Source organism: Diachasmimorpha longicaudata, chromosome 3 (genome assembly GCF_034640455.1).
Source record: "Diachasmimorpha longicaudata isolate KC_UGA_2023 chromosome 3, iyDiaLong2, whole genome shotgun sequence".
Classification (NCBI taxonomy): Eukaryota; Metazoa; Arthropoda; class Insecta; order Hymenoptera; family Braconidae; genus Diachasmimorpha; species Diachasmimorpha longicaudata.
Window position 1 is genome coordinate 12,219,642 of NC_087227.1, and position 20,902 is coordinate 12,240,543.

At 36.0% G+C, this 20,902-nt stretch overlaps 2 protein-coding genes and 1 long non-coding RNA gene across 10 annotated transcripts in view; 2 read left to right on the top strand and 1 right to left on the bottom strand.

Moving 5' to 3' along the window:
- LOC135160874 (uncharacterized) overlaps positions 1 to 12,314 on the top strand; it is a 64,054-nt gene extending 51,740 nt beyond the window's left edge. The window contains exons 3-7 of one of the 2 annotated variants that reach the window (XM_064117964.1): positions 4,736 to 4,888; positions 4,978 to 5,275; positions 8,290 to 8,471; positions 10,632 to 10,872; positions 11,079 to 12,314. In XM_064117964.1, coding sequence (XP_063974034.1) covers positions 4,736 to 4,888; positions 4,978 to 5,275; positions 8,290 to 8,471; positions 10,632 to 10,872; positions 11,079 to 11,326 — 1,122 coding nt within the window. In that variant the 3' untranslated portion in view covers positions 11,327 to 12,314. The remainder of the gene's footprint in view (positions 1 to 4,735; positions 4,889 to 4,977; positions 5,276 to 8,289; positions 8,472 to 10,631; positions 10,873 to 11,078) is intronic. The other variant, XM_064117965.1, reaches the window with a different exon arrangement.
- Positions 1 to 20,902, bottom strand: part of LOC135160878 (uncharacterized) — a 64,378-nt gene that overhangs the window by 33,587 nt on the left and 9,889 nt on the right. The window lies entirely within an intron of this gene.
- On the top strand, positions 16,009 to 20,861 carry Nt1 (Neurotrophin 1). 5 transcript variants are annotated; one of them, XM_064117971.1, is made up of 10 exons: positions 16,009 to 16,268; positions 16,934 to 17,104; positions 17,192 to 17,365; positions 17,808 to 17,913; positions 17,983 to 18,112; positions 18,188 to 18,352; positions 19,108 to 19,272; positions 19,443 to 19,762; positions 19,835 to 20,105; positions 20,377 to 20,861. In XM_064117971.1, exons 1-10 carry the CDS (start codon positions 16,236 to 16,238, stop codon positions 20,609 to 20,611), a joined length of 1,770 nt encoding a protein of 589 aa, XP_063974041.1. In that variant the 5' UTR covers positions 16,009 to 16,235; the 3' UTR covers positions 20,612 to 20,861. The 5 variants fall into 5 exon arrangements, with proteins under 5 accessions (XP_063974041.1, XP_063974037.1, XP_063974039.1 ...); XM_064117969.1 differs by having other exon boundaries at positions 16,018 to 16,268; positions 17,980 to 18,112; XM_064117968.1 differs by having other exon boundaries at positions 16,019 to 16,268; positions 17,980 to 18,112; positions 19,826 to 20,105.

Consider the following 20,902-nt stretch of genomic DNA (forward strand, 5'->3'; position numbering starts at 1 on the left):
TGTCGGTCATTCACTCTCCATGCATAGACGGGAAATTTCTTCGTCAATTGAGGCCCGTTACTACTTTAAAAGTATCATCCTTGTATCTGATTTCTATCCTATAATTTTTAATTGCACTGAATTATATTATCAACTCCCTCGAGTGAATACGAAAAGATGAGCTCTATTGATATTCTCGGGATGAATTGTTGAATAAATTTCCACTGTCAAAAATCAATTGGAATAGACACACGGCCTTGCTGATGACGAGGCCGCACATCCTCTCGCGAATGCGATAAATTTTCTCTTTATTGTATGGTTATGGTGTAGGTCTGCAGGTAATAACACAATTATTGTTAATGACTCGTCAAGATTAGACACGATCAGGCGATGCCTAATGGAGAATCGGATGAGGAGTGGAGGAGGAGGAGGGGGGGGGGGCAATAATTACAATCAGTTTCCATATCGATGTCACTTATATAAATCCCTACGCGTTGAACACAAGAAACATTTTAATAAGGGTCAAAGCTTTGGCTATTTACGGAGGAGGCCAAGGATTGGGGCTTTGAAAGAGTGATAATATACATTTTCCTTATTGGAACGTCGGGAAAATGAGTTTTCGTTTTTAAAATATCTGTACTATAAAACCCAAGGTTGAAACTATATTCGATATTCAATACGCACTTTACTACTCTTTGAGGATTAAATTTTTCTCTCACTATTTTATCGGTCATTCAGCGTTCATTCTCCATCTATTGTTGATTTGGGAATTTGATTGATGCTTTTTACGTTCTCACTGTATGATCGAAATTCGTTCCATTAATTCACTATTTTGCATGTTTTTTTGTAATACATTTTGGTTGAAGAAAATGTAATTTCATACACGATTGTATACACGGGTGGATTTTTTTTTCATTTATTTAAGTAACGTATGTATTTAAATGTACAATACTCGGAACCCGTATTCTATTTCCGATTCCTTGTAAGTTACTCCTGGGATTTCTGATTAAGCTTTTCCTAACGAATAATTAATATAAATATGCCTGACTATTAAGTTCAATATTTTTGTGAGTCAGCAGGTAATGATATGGAATTTGCAACAACAGCGGTCTGAACGTGTACTTTTTATCCATGATCATAATGTCCCCGAGAGGGAGTTGAAAATTTACGGCAGCACTACCCAGGTAGGAAAAAACGAATGGGCCAACCTTGGTACAAGCACGGCCGCCGAGCTGCCGTAGCTCGGCACCCGGGCTCCAGCCAAACTCGCGCCGAACTTGGCTAGACCCTGGGATGATAACACGGGGCCAGGCCTGGGACCGAACTTTGGCCAGACTTCGGTCGCCGTACTTTGGCCGCACTCTGGGCTTACCATTCGGCCCGAAATTGGCCCAGGCCTGTTGCCGAACTTTGGCCGCACTCTGGGCTTACCATTCGGCCCGAAATTGGCCCAGACCTATTGCCGAACTTTGGCCGCATTCTGGGCTGACCATTCGGCCCGAAATTGGCCCAGATTTACGACCAGAGCTGTGGCCAGGCTCCAACCGTTGCCTGTATTGGGTTCAGAATCACCAATAAATATATGAACGGTATATCTGATAAGCAGACATGTATTTATTACCTTCAACATTATACAGAAAACAGTTTTATTATGTGACAAAACTTATATTTAAATTTATTAAATCTATTGACAAAAAAACTCAGCCAATCAAAAACTTTTTTCCTCCTATCGACATAGTACATGTTTTCATCCGATTTTGGTTGAACAGTTAAAGATATGCAGTGTTTGTATCTCCAATTTTCATGAAAGATAATCACAACTATGAGATTTTTCCGCGAACAGAATATGAAAACTCAAAAAAATGATTGCAGGTATAAATTGTAGAAAAATCTTTTGTGGATTATTTTCATCCGCTTTTAAAATAAATAATCTACGTAGATCATTTGAATCCGAAATTTAATACGACATACCATATTAAGTCTTAATAAACTCTCTCTTACAATCTAATAATATTAGCAGTCAGTCTTCAGAATTCGAAGATTGTATTAACAAAATATCCAACAAAATAACGCACCAATGTTATTTTTTAAATTAGTAGTTTAGAATTGATAAATTATCGTGCTTCAATTCAAGCATGAAAACAGTCATTATAATAGCAATATTATGGATAATTTATTCCGCTATGGATGATAAGAATTAATTCTTATATCCATAGACAATTGCTGATACGAATTATCCTGATAAGAATTATTTTTTCATCTCGGAAAGACGTCCTTTTTTTACAATAATGTCTTCTCCATCTGCAACTCCGGAACACAGAATGATATTTAGTTGCATTGATTGTGTGCTAGTTCTATATAATATTGCTTATTATATTCACTCTTTCAAACAAACTTAGAAATATAAAAAAGTCTTGGATAGGATTACATATAACTAATTAATTTCAACCCTTAAATTTGAAATCTTTGGGGAATATGGACGCAGTCCGATTGTGAAACTTCAACCTTATAAATATTATTTGACTTGAATCACCAAATACTGAAAACAGCTCTCAATGGCTGAAATTACTTTCATTAGAATTTTTCTTAAAAATTAAAAATCCACTTATTATTTTTCCCTTTAAACTTTTGGACATAATATTTAATCCCTGAACCAACAACGGATATTTATTCCCGTGATCTAACTTATGAGGAAATGACATAGAAAATACTTTATTATGCTAAGATACATCACATTTTCCAATTGTTATTTCCATCTTCTGGATTTCCGACCTCGCCAGGAGAAATATAATAAATATAATTAATACTTCAATGACAGCCGAATACTAAACAATATTCATATATTAATATATATTAATTAATAATATATATTAATATATATTAATATATATTAATTTATATATTAATTTTATTTATTGTATTTTTATTGAAATTGGCCAAATTTCCTTCTTAGCATTCCGGTATACCTGCATACCGTCAATATGAACCAGAAGAGAAATGTCGTTTTCTCGATAAATTTGAGTTGAAATTATTTTTCTGAGTCCCGAGGCGATTCCCAAATAAATGAATTCACCTGGAATCTCATGAACTCCTCTCATGGTTGTTAGGTGTCTGCAATGGGGAGTTTGCAAAAGCTGCCGTGTAGTCTTGGGTATTGATGTGTAACCTTCACTTCTTAAAATGGCTAACAATTCATCGATTGCTTCTGCTGTTGTAGCTCTTCTGAATTTCACTGCCCATTGATTAATTTTTTGCTCCATTCCCCGCGGTTCCAATTTGTCCAGAGTTTGTGTATTCTTGTCTCCAATGCTGTCAGTGAATACTTTGTTGAAATCATTGTCAATGTCATCTGAATCACCATCACAACCTGAGCCCCCAAGAATTGGTTCATCCCTGTCTCCAACGCTGCTATTGGATTCACTGATGCAATCATTAAGATGCTTATACGAGCCACAATCACCATCACCACCCGACCAACTATCACCACAAGCACTAGCATTATCATCGAGATGTCGAACATCGACATCTCCACTAATTTGATCCACAATAGATCCACTACGGATAGTTATTTCATTGGCTGTTGGCAAACTAACCTCTTCCTCATCGGCATTATTGCGTTCACTGTAATCCGGAGTTTTTTCTTTAGCGCCTTCTACGTTTACAGATTCTTTTTTCTTCAGTTGATGAAAATGTCTGTATTTTTTAACCCGTGAATATGAACTCTGAGACATATTACAATAGTAAAAGAGTAATATTAAAATAATAAATTGCCGCACACGACACTCATGTCTACTGCCACAATCAGACTACTCAACACGCCATCTTACGGGCTGTTGTCATAGAATGTGTGGTATACGGTGATATCCACGCATATTTTCCCCTGAAATAGTATGTTCAGAAGAAATAATGGTACCTTCGGAAGAAGGAGAATCAAAGGACGAAAAATTTAGTGAAGGAACATTCCCCATGAGAATTCAATTTTTGGAATGCTGTTCCATATGGGACCCAAGCCTGGCAAACCATGCCCCTTGTCTGCCTGGCCATGTCTCGGGGCAAGCTTGGTGACCCAAGCCTGGCAAGCCATGCTCTTTACCAGTCTGGCCATACCTCGGGTCAAGCGTGGTTGCCCAAGCCCGGCAAACCGTGCTCTTTGCCAGTCTGGCCATACCACGGGCCAAGCTTAGTGACCCAAGCCTGGCAAGCCATGCTCTTTGCCGGTCTGGCCATGCCTCGGGCCAAGCTTGGTGGCCCAGATCTGGCAAGCCAGTCTCGTGCCAGACCTGGCCCGTTTCGTGGACATTGGCATTTCCTACCTGGGTAACGCCTTCATACATCGCCGACGCAATTGTTTATTAGCTAGAAGCTTCAGTACTCATTTTTTTTAACGCAGAAGACGCTCATTTGGGATGTTCAAGGGCAACTATAAGCCCCTTGACCGCGTCCTCAGACTCGAATAACGTGTTTTCAATTTCTCGTCATCGATATTTTTCACATTATTCTCTTCATCTGCGTCTTGAAAAATCATAATTAACCGGCGCCGAACATCTTAAGATTGATGGGGCCGCTAGTAAGATAATCCCACCGACAATTGCCTAGTAATTGTTTGACGTATTTCATTGTAATTGACATTGAATGTGAGAGTTGAGAAAAAAAAAATGAAACGTTGAATGGTAATTTCAATTGTCTTATTCTCATAGTGAATAAACTGGAGATTAAAATAAATGTAAACAACTGAACTTTTCACTTATTTATACAGGTGCTGGAGGAGTCGGATACGTCATCTGAGATAAGCTGTAGAAAAGACGCTCTGAATCTTGAGAATGGGGATTTCAAGACATCGATTGAAAAAGCGATAACAAAATTACCGAGGATACAGCATCTGGTGAGCCAGAATGAGCTCAAGAAAAATGTGATGAATTTATTTTCATCTGCATGATTTAAAAACCCCGGAGAATAATACATATATTTTAATAATCCATTTCTATTGTATGTGATCAGTGTCACGAGACTGAAAAATCGCCGTCTCCGTCATCGCAGGAGTCGCGCTGGGAGTTTTCACGTGATAAGCTCAGATTGCAAACGGTACTTGGCCAGGGGAATTTCGGACAAGTTTGGAAAGCAGAGGCTGATGATTTAACCGGTCATCAGGGAACAACGAGACTAGTTGCTGTTAAAACCGTTAAAGAGGGTGCATCGGCCAGGGAGAATGAGGACTTAGTCAGGGAGTTGGAAATAATGCAGCAGCTCGGCAATCATCCCAATGTCGTTACGTTACTGGGCTGCTGCACTGAAGAAGGTGATATTTGCCATTTTATTTATATTTTTTCAGTTTTTGTCAACTCAAGAGCATAATACTAATTTAAAGGTCCAACTAATATGAAAAACGAGGGGGCAAAATTGAGTCTTTGGATTTGGATTTGAAATACTACATTTGTTTTCAATTGCTAATCAAGTTGAACAGTTGAATTTTTTTTTAGCAAGGACTCTTCAACTGATAAATTTAAATAAGAGAGTTTTGGACTGCTCAGTTTCTTCCTTTTTTTTCCTAAATGTACATTAAGTTATACATAGATTAGTGAATGCACATAGGCAGAAAAAAAAAATCTTCCCAAAGTAAATTTACACAACAATTGTCATATTTTTTCACCATTCATTGTTGAACGAGTGACAGGGTAATTGATCAATTTTTTCATTTGAACGTCAACTTTGAAAACAGTATTGACATGCCGCTATGTTATGAAACGTGAGAAATAACGTATGAGATTGAATTCAATTATCATTCCGAGAAAACTAATTATATTCTTTTCTCATTAAATAACAAACTTATTACCCAGTTTTATTCATTGGTTATTATTACAACAATAGCTACTCAATACTAGTCGATTATATTCCTATTTACTATAGTGATCAGTGAATTTATTATCCAGACGAACTTGCCACTGGCTTTTCAGGGTGAGGTTGGAAGAGAAATAAATGAATAAAAAAATTATTGTGATGAGACAGGGAAAAAAGATGCTCCCCCGTTGGGTTCAGGAAGACATGGGACGGATCATTATGTCGCTCCTGCTTGCGCATATCCACGAATAAATTTACATACGTACTTGGATTGTATGTCTCGTGAAATCCACAACGCTTGGCTATATGTATAGCACAATACCGCCATTAAGTCCGCGTGCAAAGTTTCTTCTCGCGTGATCGCACCTTCTTCTCGTCTCAACCCCTCAGCACTTCTTACCCACAAACATGATAGACAGAAATTATCATTTGTTTCATTCCTTTTCAATTTTCCACGCGATAATATTTACAGCCGTGTGTCAATTATATCTCTGTATAGCACTCTCATTATTTGTCATTAACTTTTTTAGCGGGCATTTAACGATAATAATGAATATTCACATTCATAGAATCAGGAATTTTACCAATTGATATTTCGACAAGTAAAACAGTGCGGAATTTTGTTTTAACAATCACAATTATGGAAGTTGAAAGTTTTTTGAAATTTGAATGAAATTCTCAATTATAGAGACGATAATTTTTCAAATTTTTTTTTATATGGAAAATAAAAATTGATAATAAACACAAAGAGATGTTCATGGATAATTTCATTCAGAGTGGTTGGAAGCAGTGCAGAAATCTCATAAAACTAATCTAGAGGGAATTAACAGAGTGACTGTGCCGCCGACTTAGACTAAAATTAACCAAGGACCAGATCGTACTTTTGAATCTTATTGCTGGCCATAGCAATACTAAGGGTAATGCCCTGTTTGGTACCTCAGGGCTCATTGTAGGGTCGTGTGCCTGGACAACGTGTAATTTTTTTCCGCCATATAATACACAATAGCCCATCCCAGCCATTCAACCTGCCCAAGAAACTTCACTGCTATATGTATTTATGACTTTTAAACATTTCTCCGAGTTACATATGTACGGGAGAAAAAAGAATGATAAATTCTTCTTAGTAACTAGAAATATTCACAACTTCTTCAAGACCTCAAAAAGAAATTTATTTTTTCTAACGCATTGAAACGGTGAATAGAGAAATCCAACGTCGTAAATTTTTTTTTCTTCCCAAGTGGCAGCCTTATAAATCAAATGCAATCTACAAATTTAAGTTTTGATTTCTTTTCAAATATAAATCTCGTTCAGCCTTATCCATTGATATAAATTCCGACGTAATTAATTCACGAATTTTTTTTTTGCTTTTTAATCATTGTTTTTTTCGATAATCCATTGCTGATAACTGTTAATTAATTTTTTTTTGTATAATTATTGAAAATTTTGCATTTTTCGAAAATGGCAAAAAATTCTATTACTTTTTTCGCATGGATTGATATGAGAGTTAGAATCGTAAAATAATAATATTAATATTCAATTAAATTTGATATGGAAATTTACTTGAGACGAAATATTATAATTAATTGCATAAGAACCCTTTTCCACTGGTTTTTGTTTTTTCAAAGATTTCCTCGTGTTCTATTGAGGAATACATTAAGTTTATCACAATCAGAAGTGAATCAATGGTCTCTAAAATCTAAAAAATTAATCATTCCATAAAGCATGAGAACTAATTAAGGACCATAACATGAAATTCTATAAAATTGTCTGCCGAGTGCACAAGTGATAAAATAAAAATAGTTTCTACAGTGGCGATCCAGTGTCCGGTCAAGGTTTCCATTATCATATTCTTTTTTCAGCAGTAAAGATTTTCAAATGGCAGTAGCCACTTTGAAAATGACCGGAGTTTATTGCAAATTGAATGTTTCGAGTCCTCGAGGTGAAATTGTTGGTATCACCAGGCACATCTGGTCAGTGACTGCAAGGGCTTAGGATTAAGATGCCGGCTAGGATCGTTCGTTTTATAACATTTTACGGGGCTTACCACCGTACCTCCTATTAAAAAATAATCATTTTGAAATTGTGGGCGCAGTGTCAGCTCAATGTCAACTGTAAATTCATTATGTGTTTCTCAATAATGTTTTGTTCTGATTTATTACTGCTGCTGTTGCACATTGTGCTGTGGAATTTTATAACTCAAAACGTCAAACGATAAGGCACGACGCACATTGAGTTGACAAATTGCATTCGCATTATTGGTTGGAGAATCATTGTTCACAGGCCGCATTTTTATCATATCAGAGTCAAACTGCAATATGACGCTCCTCTGGTTTTACGATTCTCACATTATCCATGGTTTATTTTTCCTTGTATTTTCTTGGTATAGATAAAAATAGTTGAAACGTAGTTCTAGACAACTTTTCACTCCGTGATGTAGTATAAACATTTGTTATTCATTCTTATGAATGCTTTTAGAGCCGCATTACTTAATACTGGAATACGTGATGTATGGCAAGCTGCTGGCATACTTGAGAGATCACCGAACCCGACAGGACTTCTACAATTTCAGCGAGGATTCCGCAGCCCTCACATCTCGAGACCTCACCGTTTTTGGTTATTGTGTTGCGAGAGGAATGGAGTATCTCGCATCCAAAAAGGTACATTAAAAAAACAATCAGCATTGTTCAATGGAAATTTTCAGTTCATTTTAAATGATATATAGAAAGTCATTTATCCCTGATTTGTCTGAATTCTTTGAAATGCTCCCCTTCGGTGAATATTAAAATTCTTAGATATTCCAGTGAAACTGAAAGAGAATAAGAATTTAGTAGAACGGTATTCGAATTTAGATTAAATTTTTTTTCAATAGAATCCATTAGTCACCTAGTCTTTTTCTTGATCTAATCGCTTTACCTTCAAGATTGAGAAATAAAAACGATCAACAGAAATACAATTGATATGGGAGTACCGGTTCCCTTGGTCCGCGATATTCGATGGCTAAACATTTGTATACTTAGGGACAAGTTGAATAGGAAAAAATATGTTCAGGGAAAAAAGATGAAAAAGAGAGGATACATAGATATATTTGCGTTGAAGCCGCTGGCCAACTGGCGTACTTTGATCCTTCCTCGAAAATGTGTGCCGACACTGTTGCCCGCTGACTGCATCGGCATCAAGGCCGACGTAGCAATAATCCACCAAGCGATGACGATAAACGCAAATTAGTGTATAAAAGGCGCCACTTTATTTCATTATCATCTTTACGGTTTATTATTGTCTCCTACCCAGTCCAGACAAAAGATCATTACCATGAGAGCTCTTGCACCCATTTGGCCGCAACTAATAGTAAAAAAATATCACCAATAACGGCAAAAATGTTATGTTAATATCCTTGCTCGAAGCACGAACCTGTCTTACAAATGTAGTTAGAGTGTGAGAAATGAAAAGATAAAATTTCAAACTAAATTGTTTCACCACTTGATCAGATATATGTATGTACATATACATGTATGTATACAAAGGAACGGAGAGAATAAGTTTGAAACGATTCACTCGAATAGGCTGAAACGAATATTTACATTTATGAATATTTTTAATTGGATGATCCAGGAATGTTGTCTCTAGGGGAGTTGATAGTTTTACTCATTATTTTTTCTCCCTAAATTCTCTCCGATTTTTTCTATATCCCTCTCGGAATTTTTATTACAATCCTCGCATAAATTCACCAATATGTCTAATCCTCCTGAGCATTAACCGACGAATTTGCAATAGTAGCTATTAAATACCATCAGCAAGTCATATATTCCAGCATAAATTTCCATTCATGTTAATACGCCTCAGTGACTAGGAAATCACTAAAAACATGGGCAAATAAATAGTGAGTGTATTTTATGGTGCAGTCATTTCTGTCTCCGTCAAACCCATTGACACCTTCTATAATCACAACTTTTTCATTTAATGCCAGTATTTTTTTTTCATCATCTTTTGTGGTTTATTTATCCCTCAATAATATGTACAGTCAATTTACCAGACGACGGAGGGAAGATATTTACTAATCGTTGTGCTGTATCTGCCAAAGCTAGTTGGAAATAGATGATGTATTTGCATATAATAACGGCCTCGGAGAACAGTGAAAAAATGCATAATCAAAGGAAAAAAAAAAAAAATTCCAACCAATTTTTCACCCTAACGTGTTGCATAATGACCGTCAAAAATCGTGCGCAATTTTTTTTTCTTTCCAACAGAGTATAAAAGCCCTCAGCATTACTTAATTATTACTAAAAGTAAGGAAATACTGCGGGTACTTCTCATGACCAGTATTTAAGATAATTATGGGGCTCGTCCTCCACTGTAAACGCCATTACTGCTTTTGTGAATATGGAAGTCTTCGCGGCTTGAAGTACTTCCGCTTTACACTTTTATCGTGTTGGTGCCAAGAAATATTTTTATGCTACAATGTTACGTGCCGAAGTTTTTTACGTCTGTCTTTGGATGAAATTTTAGGAATTGTGTGAATTTTTCCGATTAATTTTAATGTCTTTATCAGTAAACTAGATTAAGTTATACTAACACTGTCCAAATTCATTAACTTAATTCTAGCAATTACTTTTTTTATTCTGTACATTCTTGAAAACCCTTTTAAAATTAGGTCCCATTCGAAACTTTAACTCACTAACTTTAATGAGTAAACTTTTTTTATTCGCTGAAAATGAAATAATATATTTTCTGTATTTTCCTATTTCCATTATTTCCTTTCAGCATTTTTTTCCAATTATCTTGGATCTATAAACATGGAAAAAATGAATTCACAATTCTAGATAATTCATCGCGATCTAGCAGCACGGAATGTCCTAGTGGATCACAACAAACTTTGTAAAATAGCTGACTTTGGTATGTCAAGATTTGCCAATGAGGATGGTGAATGCATTGAGACGAGACACGGTAGAAATGCTCTACCAATCAGATGGATGGCACCAGAATCCCTGATTTATTCACTATTCACAACAAAAACAGATGTATGGAGTTTTGGCATACTCATGTGGGAAATCGTAACCTTAGGTAAATTTAATAAATCAGTATTATGGGTAGCGAGTGCGTCTTATGTAGAGATAGGGGTTAATCCAGGAAGTGTTGGACTCAACTTGAACAAGTTATTTTATGATAATACTGATGTTGTTTCTCCCCCCTCAGTTGTTAAAAAAGGGTGGGGGGGGGCAAGGAGGGAGGAAAAAAGTAAATAAGTAACGGTGATGCTTTCTCTGCAGGTTCCACGCCGTACCCGGACATGGCAGCGCGCGAGGTCATGCGGAACGTACAGAATGGCTATAGGCTGGAGAGGCCCTCACACTGCCGCAGTGAGCTCTTCAGGGTGATTGCCAGGTGTTGGCATGCCGATCCTGATCGTCGGCCTGAGTTTCAAACACTCAGAAGGGATCTTGCTCAGTTACTCGAGGATAATATGAATGGGCACTACGTTGATCTTGAAAGTTTTGCCTCTGAATGCGCGGACTGAGTATTTTTCATCTTTAAAATTTCAATATTTATAATGACTAAATTTCCGATATTTTGGTTACTGCTCACAAAGAGGATTATATTCTAAATATTGTCAACAAAAAATTTACTGACAGCTGTATTTTTATGCAAATATTATACGCTTATGCGTATTTTATCGTTTTATATCTCTAGTTAGACAACTTTATACAAATTCCTAAGAATCATCAACATGAATTATTGGACCTGTATTGCGAAATTCATTGCCTGCAAATATTTGTATTCTTTCTTGCGTATTAGTCCTTCAAGTGGTATATCAGGTGATATTTGCGCCATTTTTCAAGATGACCTTTAATTTTTTCATAAGTAAATTTTATGAGGCTGAAGATGTACAAAAAAAGAGATGATGAGGGAGGGGAATTTGCCTATTGTATCAAGTTATTAATTTCTCGTCAGTTTTCTCGAATCATCCTCCATCGTTTTCACTGTAGCCTGAACGGCACGTTTTCATCGTTCCATTCGTTTATTATCATTATATTACTCTTGTCATGTGGTTCTCGTGCATAAACTTTGTAAATAGATGTTTATTGTATCAATGATTTGTTAACTCCCATTCAATCAAAAAATGCATGAGAATGTCATTGTTTTTTTTTTAAATTGCATTGTTTTCACTCCAGCCTGTAAGTTTTATATATTTTATTTCCATTACTGTATAATATTAAGATTATTCTTAATCATTCTAGTCTTTCGACGCGTCTTGGGGCGATAATCCAATTCCAATAATGCATTAGGAAGAACCAAACATAGTGGTGTGATATCAAATGTCCTTTTTTTTCATTTGTTCTCCGTGTTTAATGTTGGTTATTGGATTATCAATGGACTCTGCGTTCGTCAGTTTATTATAAGCAAGTTTTTACTTCAAAATATGATTATAATGTCGAATCATTTTCAAATTCAATGGTATTTGACTCTAAACTCATGTCCAATAAATAAAATTTGAGTTAAAAAAATTGTTCCAAAAATTAATTACCTATACTATAAATAAAATTAATAGTTCAAAATTTATTGAAAATTCCATAAACTTAAGATTTCTTAAGAAATGGAAAGACACTAATTTTTAAAATTTAATTCATAATAAATTAAAATTCACAGAGTATATTTCTTTCAAGTATTATGATTTCGATCGATTCTTCAGGAAAAAAAATAAATATGAGAAACATCATAATCTGTATGCATTCTTCTTAATAAATCCTATTTCTATTTTATTTAGATTATGATGAACAAAATTGGCTTCCATTTTCATTATAAGCAGCTATCACAACTAAATAATTGAACGATTATCTTCCAATCAATATAAGATGACGTTTTATCAATAAATATTATTATATCAAGGACAGACAAAAAACTGTGAAATGAATAATCAATGGAGTGTAAAATATGTGTTTACTGAGCACTGTGCCTGATATTGTACAATTAATTGTCTAACCATGAATGGAGATAAGTTGAATTAAAATAAGGAGAAATCTGTATTATCTCAGTGGAGAATCTGAACCGTCGACCAAGTAAATAATTCCCTAAAGTCGCCGTCAAGGTTCACCATCCAATCCTGTCGTCGCTCGGTCATATATGTATTCGTAGTGTATTTGGATTGTAATCTCTCGCCTTCGAACGCTCGTGCTAATTAAATTAATTAAAGCCCCTCCCCTTCATGTGACTTTGTCGTCGGTTTTGTTATCCAGTGTCTTCGTATATGGCTGAGAGCGCCTTGTATTACTACGTGTGCCAATTAAATACGGCCAGTTGAACAAATTGCAGGGTTCCTGTGAATATCCCGGGGGCATCGACAGCAATGTGAATGAATTTCATTAAGACTGTGTCGAGAAAATCGACCGCGATAATAATTTCTAGAGAAAAGTTATTTACTTTAAGAGAAAATAGAATATCCATAAATAGAACTAAGGATTCATATAGCGTGTGTCCATAACATTAATGACGAAACTCTTCTGAATATTTCAGATAAGACGTGATTAAAATGTGTAAAAAAAAATCCCTTGAGAGTTTATTGACATTCAGAAAAAAAGGATTTATTTTTATATAAAAAAATTGAACCTTTTATTTTGCCTGTCTATGGAGCAAAACATTTAGTGAAAATTACAGAACTTTCGGCGATTCGTACAATTTTCGTTTCAACTGGACTTTTTTATTTAATTTTACTTTGCTGTTACTTTTTTTCTGTAACTCTTATTGAATTTTTCTTCATCGGTTTAATAAACATAACTTTTCCGATAAATGGGAAAGTCAAAAGACTAGAGTAGTTTCAAAAAATGTAAAATGAGGATGAAAATTTTTTACATGAGTGTTTATTAACGGTTCATATCAATGGGAAATTATTCTCAGAATGATTATGTCAATCGGTCTCTCTTAAGGTGACGCTGCATAAACATCGCTAGTCCATTAAAGTGTGTCAAACTTTTCTACATCAGAGAACTATTTTCAGCTTTCACTGCGCGCACGCTAGGTTCCTGTCCTCATCCCCATTATTTCCACTATTATAGAATTGAAAGAAAAGAAGTTTATTTTTCAGAATCTGTTGATCATTCAATAGCCTAAAATTGTATCTTCATGCCATTCATATTGTCTCAATATAGAACTATCGCGTGCAAATGGGATGGCGTGATCCGGGATAAGTTATCCAGTGGATTGGATGGGCGTTAATCAAATCAAAGGGATACTTACTGTGATATCCCCGTGAGCGATTTCAAAATCAACTCCGTTATTCTCTCTCTATCTCTCTCTCTGTCTCACTCAATTATATTTTTTATTTTCGGGCAATCATTCTGCCCTCCATGGATTCAGGCTAACTTCACTAACGGTAAAGCCCTCGCAATGTTAACAGAAAGTTTATAGCGTGGGGCTCTGAATTCTAAATGAATATAATTAATCGATTTCACAGAAATGTGAAATTTAGAATTTAGTAACAAATTTGAAGTAAATTTTTAATTTAACATTCCCTTGGTATTGGAACTTGATTTCTCTCACAGAAAATAGAACGGGGTTGGCCTTCTATTTTTTTTAATAAATAAAGAAGTTTTCTCCGCATATAGGGCGTTGCTGACATTCAGGGGCCCCTCAAACGCAAAAAACTACCTGTTCCAGTGCCGAAGTTCAACCATAACACGATTTAAGAAAAATATAAAAATAATTTTGATAATGTTCAGAAAATGTCAGATAGAAATAATGTAGGAGCTAATTTTTAGTTTGGCAGTTTAGGTGAGAATAATATCATCATCCAATATTTCCCTTCATGTACATTCAAGTACACCTGCAATCACCCTCCCCTAGTTATGCCGCCTTTCTTACTCAAATCCTCTCCGCCCCTAATAATTGAAAATCCTAATCTCAAAGTGAGATGTACATCAAACCAATGTTTCTCAACGTATAAAAGACACAGAAAGCGAGATTTCTACCTTTGTTAAACACGCGACTGCATTCCCCACCTGCCCCACTCCCCTGTCGGATTCACGCAGAAGCGTGTCCTCGCTTATCTTGGAGAGCTACTCGTAACTCCCTCACTGACTCTCGCAAGTAAAAAAAAAGAGCTATAGTTGTACAGTATACCGCTTGGTTGCATTTCGCTTCGCATTGCATTCTCCACTGTGGTATAACCAAAGTACACTTGGCATCAGTAAACTCTGTTTGCCGGTTGTAGGATCGTTTATACGACAGTGTGTCTTCTTGCCTTGTACCCCATCCCCACCTGCTCAGCTATACCTACCGCACTGTTTTCATGTGTTGAATGTTACTGCGAGACAGTTAACAAAATAAAAGAAAAATTGAATGAAGGGAAAGGAGAGACAGAATGGAGCGATAAAACTGTCTTCAAACTGAACACCCTTCTTTACTGTTCGACATGATTTTTTAAAGATCCATCTATACCACCGGCCAGTTGAAGATAAAAAAAAGCACAAGAAATTAAAGACAAATTGTACCAGAGAACAGAGTAAAATACAAAGAAGATTTCTACAACTTTCGAAATGATTGTTTTTTTCCTTCCTTTTCTTTTTCCACTTGCTATCCTTCTAAGATCTTACGCTGATAAATCCCAGGAAGGATTGCGGTATTATTATTAATATTTTACGACTCGGAGGAAGATTTTACAATTTAATGACGTGTTGATTCATTTTCTGTAACAGACAGTTGTTTGAAATATTAAATATTTATTTTCTTTTAAATTTGTGGGTTTAACCTCTGGTTGAGTGAAGTGCGACCGACTTATTTGCCTCCCACCCCTCAATACCTGAAGCTAAACCGAGACTAAAGACAGCTTTCGCGGTCATGACTGAGATAAAGTCTTTGCACTATCCTATCTTTCACTTGTATACGCCTTAACGCCCTTTTCTGCACTATCTGACATTATCTGTACTACTTTTCGTATCGGGTGACGATGCAGATAGCTTCACAAAATTTTTAATTCAGCTTCCATGTACGCAGTGTAGTTTTTATAATTTAAGAAAAAAAATCCCACTTTTTAAATGTTTATTTCATGAGTTTGATGATCATGACCATTCCAATCGCCTCCTTTCTCCCCTCCTCATTTGAACACTTCCCCTCATCGCCGGTTCCCAAGCGATTTTTGACCTACAAAAACAGAGATACGCTGGACACCTGTAACCGTAAAATTAACGAGCAAAAGAGAGGAGGTGAATGTCAGGCTCACTTGTATGAGCAACGAAACGTGGGTAAGATTCAAGTGAGTACCAGTTTCTTGCTGATGCGCACTGTCTGATATTCCGAGCGGAGCTCAGTAGTCGACGTGTGCGTGGCGTTATTCACGGCCACGATTACTCCACGTGCTATTTTCTACCTAAATATTGCCCTGAGTGAACGTGATTGATTATTTGTGATTGTTAAACTATTCTTAGTGCAGTAAGATGAGAATACTGTGGTTTTTTTTTGCCACTTTGGTAAGCACCATAATCTCACATAATAACCTTTGGATACTATCAGTACCGGATACTATTTTCACGATTCATTGGCTTTTTTTTCATGGTACATTTTTTGAGATAAGGAAGATGAGAATGTTTTCATAAAGTTTGTTGTTGTTCCGAGGTTTTTTTCGTCCGAAAAAGAATTGGGGAAGAAGATCGACAAGATGGCATTTGACAAACGTCAACAGTGAAATCCTACAGTAGAAATTTAATAGGTCATCTTTCAATTAGGATTCACAATCATTTTTGTGAATATTAGAGAGCAAATGAATCAACGATGAAATTCAAATTGTTACAGCCTCATTTCAACCAGCTTTTACTCTCAATTAGCTTCTTTCTTTCCGTCATTTCATTTTCTTTTCTCCCATTTTTTATTTTATTTAACCGTTAAAGTATTCACCGCGAATGATACGATATTCGAAGTTAGCTCTCACTTTCGGTAATAAATGTCAGTGCTATGAAAGTCGTTTTCCGGGGAGCTATCCGGAAATTTCACCTCGTTAAATCTAATTGAGGCTATCAATTGGTTAATAATCATCTGCTTAAATGTGGATTCAAATAAGGAGGATAACCCATATTATTTTCTCAATAATATCCAGCATAATTCACGAGAATCTAATAAGATTGCCTTTGATTTCTAGGCTGTTGTGATGTTGTTCACGATAGCGACAGCGGATGATGGAGTAGAAGATCTCGAGGAAGATTACTTGGATGATGGGGAGCAAAGATCAGAGAAAATCTCTGCATCATTGAAGATTCGCGATGAGCGCTTGAAAAATCGAACCGAGATCATTGAGGAAGTTACATCAATGGTACATATACGAGAATTTTTCCTACATGGGTGTCATTAATCCATTCATTAATGATGATAATTGACAATTATTGACAATTGATTTTAGGGAATGCCGGGCATCGAGAAGGGAGCAATGGCAGTGAGAGAAGACGTATCAGAGACGAGCAACCGTAAAAACGGCACCAGGGAGTTAGTCCTTCCCACGAATGTGTCGATAGCCAGCATAATTACCGGGGACGCAATGGATACCGAAGAAGACATAGCAGAAATACTTCCGGAGGTAAATTCAGAGGAAATAATTCACTGGAATTAACAACTTGATTTATCACAATTTTGGATAGACTATGATGAGAAAAAACACCGGGGGGGAAGACTCATCTGAATTGCATATTACATATATTTTTTTTATTCATGAATTTCCGCCATAATCGAATTTAACCATGCCCATTGACTGTATTTTTCCACTCAACACACATTGAAATAGAGGAAGAGCTGTTCTAGACCTTAATCAGCGCGTGACTTGAGAAAATAGGGTTGAGTCATTTTTGCTGGCATATATTGCGTGACGCGATTAATAAAACAGAAAAAAGCCAAAATTTTTGTCCTGTTATGGCTTCAGTGAAATTATGGAGAATATTGATTTTGAAAATCATAAGCAGAATGAATCAGAATCAACAAAATTCGAACCAAAAGTTCTATTTTTCCGTTTATTTTTTGAATAGGCACAGGAGCTGAGATTTCAGCGTCTAGGAAGTCGTAGAAGGCCCTTCTATCGGCCAAGCCTACCGAGAAGACCCCCTACTGTGAATCGAAGGAATGTTTTTCCAGGTATAAATAAAACTTTCCTAGTTAATGCTCCTTGAAGTGTTAAATTAATTCTCCAATGGTATACAGTAGAGGCGCCACTTCGCTCATCGAAGAGACCAAACCGCAGGCCCCAGGAAGTCAAGGAGGCCAGACAACCTACTGAAAATGATTGTACCTTTTTTACGAAAACGGTTTGTCTAGAAGCAGTTAATTATCCACAGTGAGTATTCTATTTGGTCCAATGAAATCAACGAATTTTCCATTTGATTTTCTAAATAAATTTCTGAATTTATAGCGAAGCAATAATGAGAAGTCTCCGAGGAAATAAGGAAATGGTATTATCATTACTAACGGATTACAGTCCTCAGGATGGGGATAACGACTATGCAAAGGTTTTACCTGTAGAGAGTCACTTTGAGAATAGATTCGAGAATAAATATGAGAACAACGAGATTAAAAGGTAGAGTAATAGAAAAAGACCTTGAAAAATTTTAATTCATAGAAATGCCGTTAGTTAAAAGTAGAAAGCAAGTTGCTGAACAAGGAAATTTTCACCTGTGCCTGCTTCATTTTTTCCAGTCTCTACAAGTTTTCAATTTATCGAACTGTTTTTCATTACTATCCTAGATGATAATTAAATTTGATTTATTCCTTAAGGAATTAAAAAGTGCGATTCTGTTCACTCCCTAAAGGCATAAAATATCGTGTCCCACGCGGAGCTTGAATTTTTCTTGACTCATGTTATTATAACGCTGGCGTCCAGCTCCGATAATAAACTCACATAAATCAGAAAATACTTTACTCCCAAAAATATCAATATACTATGTTTAGATATAAAACTTGAATTATTATTTTATGTTTTATAAAGTATTTTATCGTGTATCACATCATCGATTGCGTTCAGACGGTCAGGCTTTCTAATTATTCAGACCAGCAGTACAATAAAAACTGATAAATGAAAAATTTGTTCGAAAAAGCATTGACAAATATTACGAAAGATATTGACTAATCACTGAATCATGTAATATAAATTTTTCCGATTCACTATATAGTATTTATTAGATGAAGCTTCTGATATTTTTTTTTTTCAAATCCAACCTATTTAGAGGAAATTTTTTGAATAAATTGGAATGATTTCGAATTTGCCTAAGATTTTTAAAAATGATCAATACACCTAGTGAAAAAAAAAAATAATCCCTCGATTTCATTAACCAGACGATCAGATCAATCATCACCTTTTGATAATGTTGAAGAGGGTTTCACATGTCCATCCCAAGTGATGTATGCACGTCCTCAATTAGCCAGGGCTGTTTCCGGTGTTTGGAAATACATAGTCAACACTGCTGAGCACACACAAACATTGCGCCTGGAGAAATGCTCGTAAGTATTAGTATCTTACTGATACGAAAGTATTCTACCGGTTTTTTTTTTTCACCTGGAACGAATTGAGTCATCGACGAATTTTCAATTCAACTTCCCGCACGTTGTGTATCAACTGAAGCGTTAAATACAACTCCCCCTTCAATTCAAACTGTTTTATTGACTTTCAGATCACCAAAGTCAAGTTGTTCATTCATATCCGAGAACTATCGATCTTCCTGCATGCAGGTCTATAATTACCACAGATTGCTGACATGGGATAGTAGCTTGGGTCTCCACATGGACATCTTCAAAATCCCCTCGTGTTGCAGCTGTCATGTACAGGGTTATGCCGAGCTTTATCCACCAATTCAGAAAGATCCGCGACCCACACCCGTGGAGACATTCCCAGGGGCTGATTTTGCTACTGAACAGGGAGAGGATGATGCTTTCAAACGTCCTACTAGCTACTTTAACAAATTCAAGCCATCTAATCTCGATAACAATTTCGGTATTAACACTGACTTGCCTCCATATCTAGAGTATCCATCGGATTTTAAAGATAAATTTTTAGTTTCGCCAGGGATTACTAAAAACATTGCTGATGCTGGCAGCTCTCATCGTCCTAGCTTCACTCTGCCTGCTAAACCAAACAGGCAAAAAAAACCTAACTCTTCAGCTAATGCTAGACCTTATGATAAGCTTCCTCAGCAGCATGCACCTAATACAAGAGCTCCTGGTTACAAGGGGCCTATTGTGAAGGCTATCAAAAGACCTGGTAGGCCCGTCAGACCATACAGGAGGGAGTCAACTGATGATGAAGCAGATACGTCGTCAGCTGCCATTCATGATGGGTAAGCATTCATTTAACAGTAAAATTGTTTTTTATTTGATGAAAAATAAAGACGAAATGAAGCTAACATTGAAAAATTTATGGTATTCAAAATCTTATGGGAAATGTAATGAAGATTTTTCGCTTCATTAAATTTTAAAAAACACTGAATTCTGATTTTATAAAAACTGAGGATAAAAATTTAAAATCCAACGACAAAATTTCAGTGGAAAAAAATGCTTATTAATTAATATATTGTAAATAATGGCCCTTTAAAATCAAACTTTCAACAGATTTGATCAACAAAATGACCAGGAAACTGACGCCTCGACAAGCCTCCACAACGGTGCTTTCGACGATGAATATCAAGAGCCTAATAGACGAGTGAATTATAACTACCATCCTATAATCGATTTCTTCAAACCAGAAGCCTCTAGGCTTCAAGCCCCAGAAGCCCTCTCCACCCAAATAGCGACAGCTGAATCAAATACAAATGGGAACTCATGGAAACCCATGATCTCACCGTAAATCCAAATCGGTGTAAATTCTAATGTACCTGAATATTTTCACTTGTTAATCATAAATAATCATTCGTCACCAGCGTTAAGTAATGAATAGCGTAAGACAAGGTAGTTGTAGAATTATTTAATTTATTCGACAAAGCAGAAATGTAAAAATTTGGTGAGACGCGATATTATTTACTGGTGTTCCTGTATTTTCTTTTCAACCATATGAGAACAATTTTTTACCTCTTAATAAAAAACAATTCAAGAGAAAACAGCAGTTTCTAGAAATTCCATTCAATTTACTAATAAATTT

What these genes read in the sequence shown, in the direction of transcription:
- Nt1 (XM_064117966.1), top strand. Translation starts at nt 16,236, where the DNA reads ATGAGAATACTGTGGTTTTTTTTTGCCACTTTG. An exon ending in TCGAAGGAATGTTTTTCCAG is followed by an intron (nt 17,914 to 17,979) that starts GTATAAATAAAA and finishes AATGGTATACAG; the next exon opens with TAGAGGCGCCACTTCGCTCA. An exon ending in GAAGCAGTTAATTATCCACA is followed by an intron (nt 18,113 to 18,187) that starts GTGAGTATTCTA and finishes CTGAATTTATAG; the next exon opens with CGAAGCAATAATGAGAAGTC.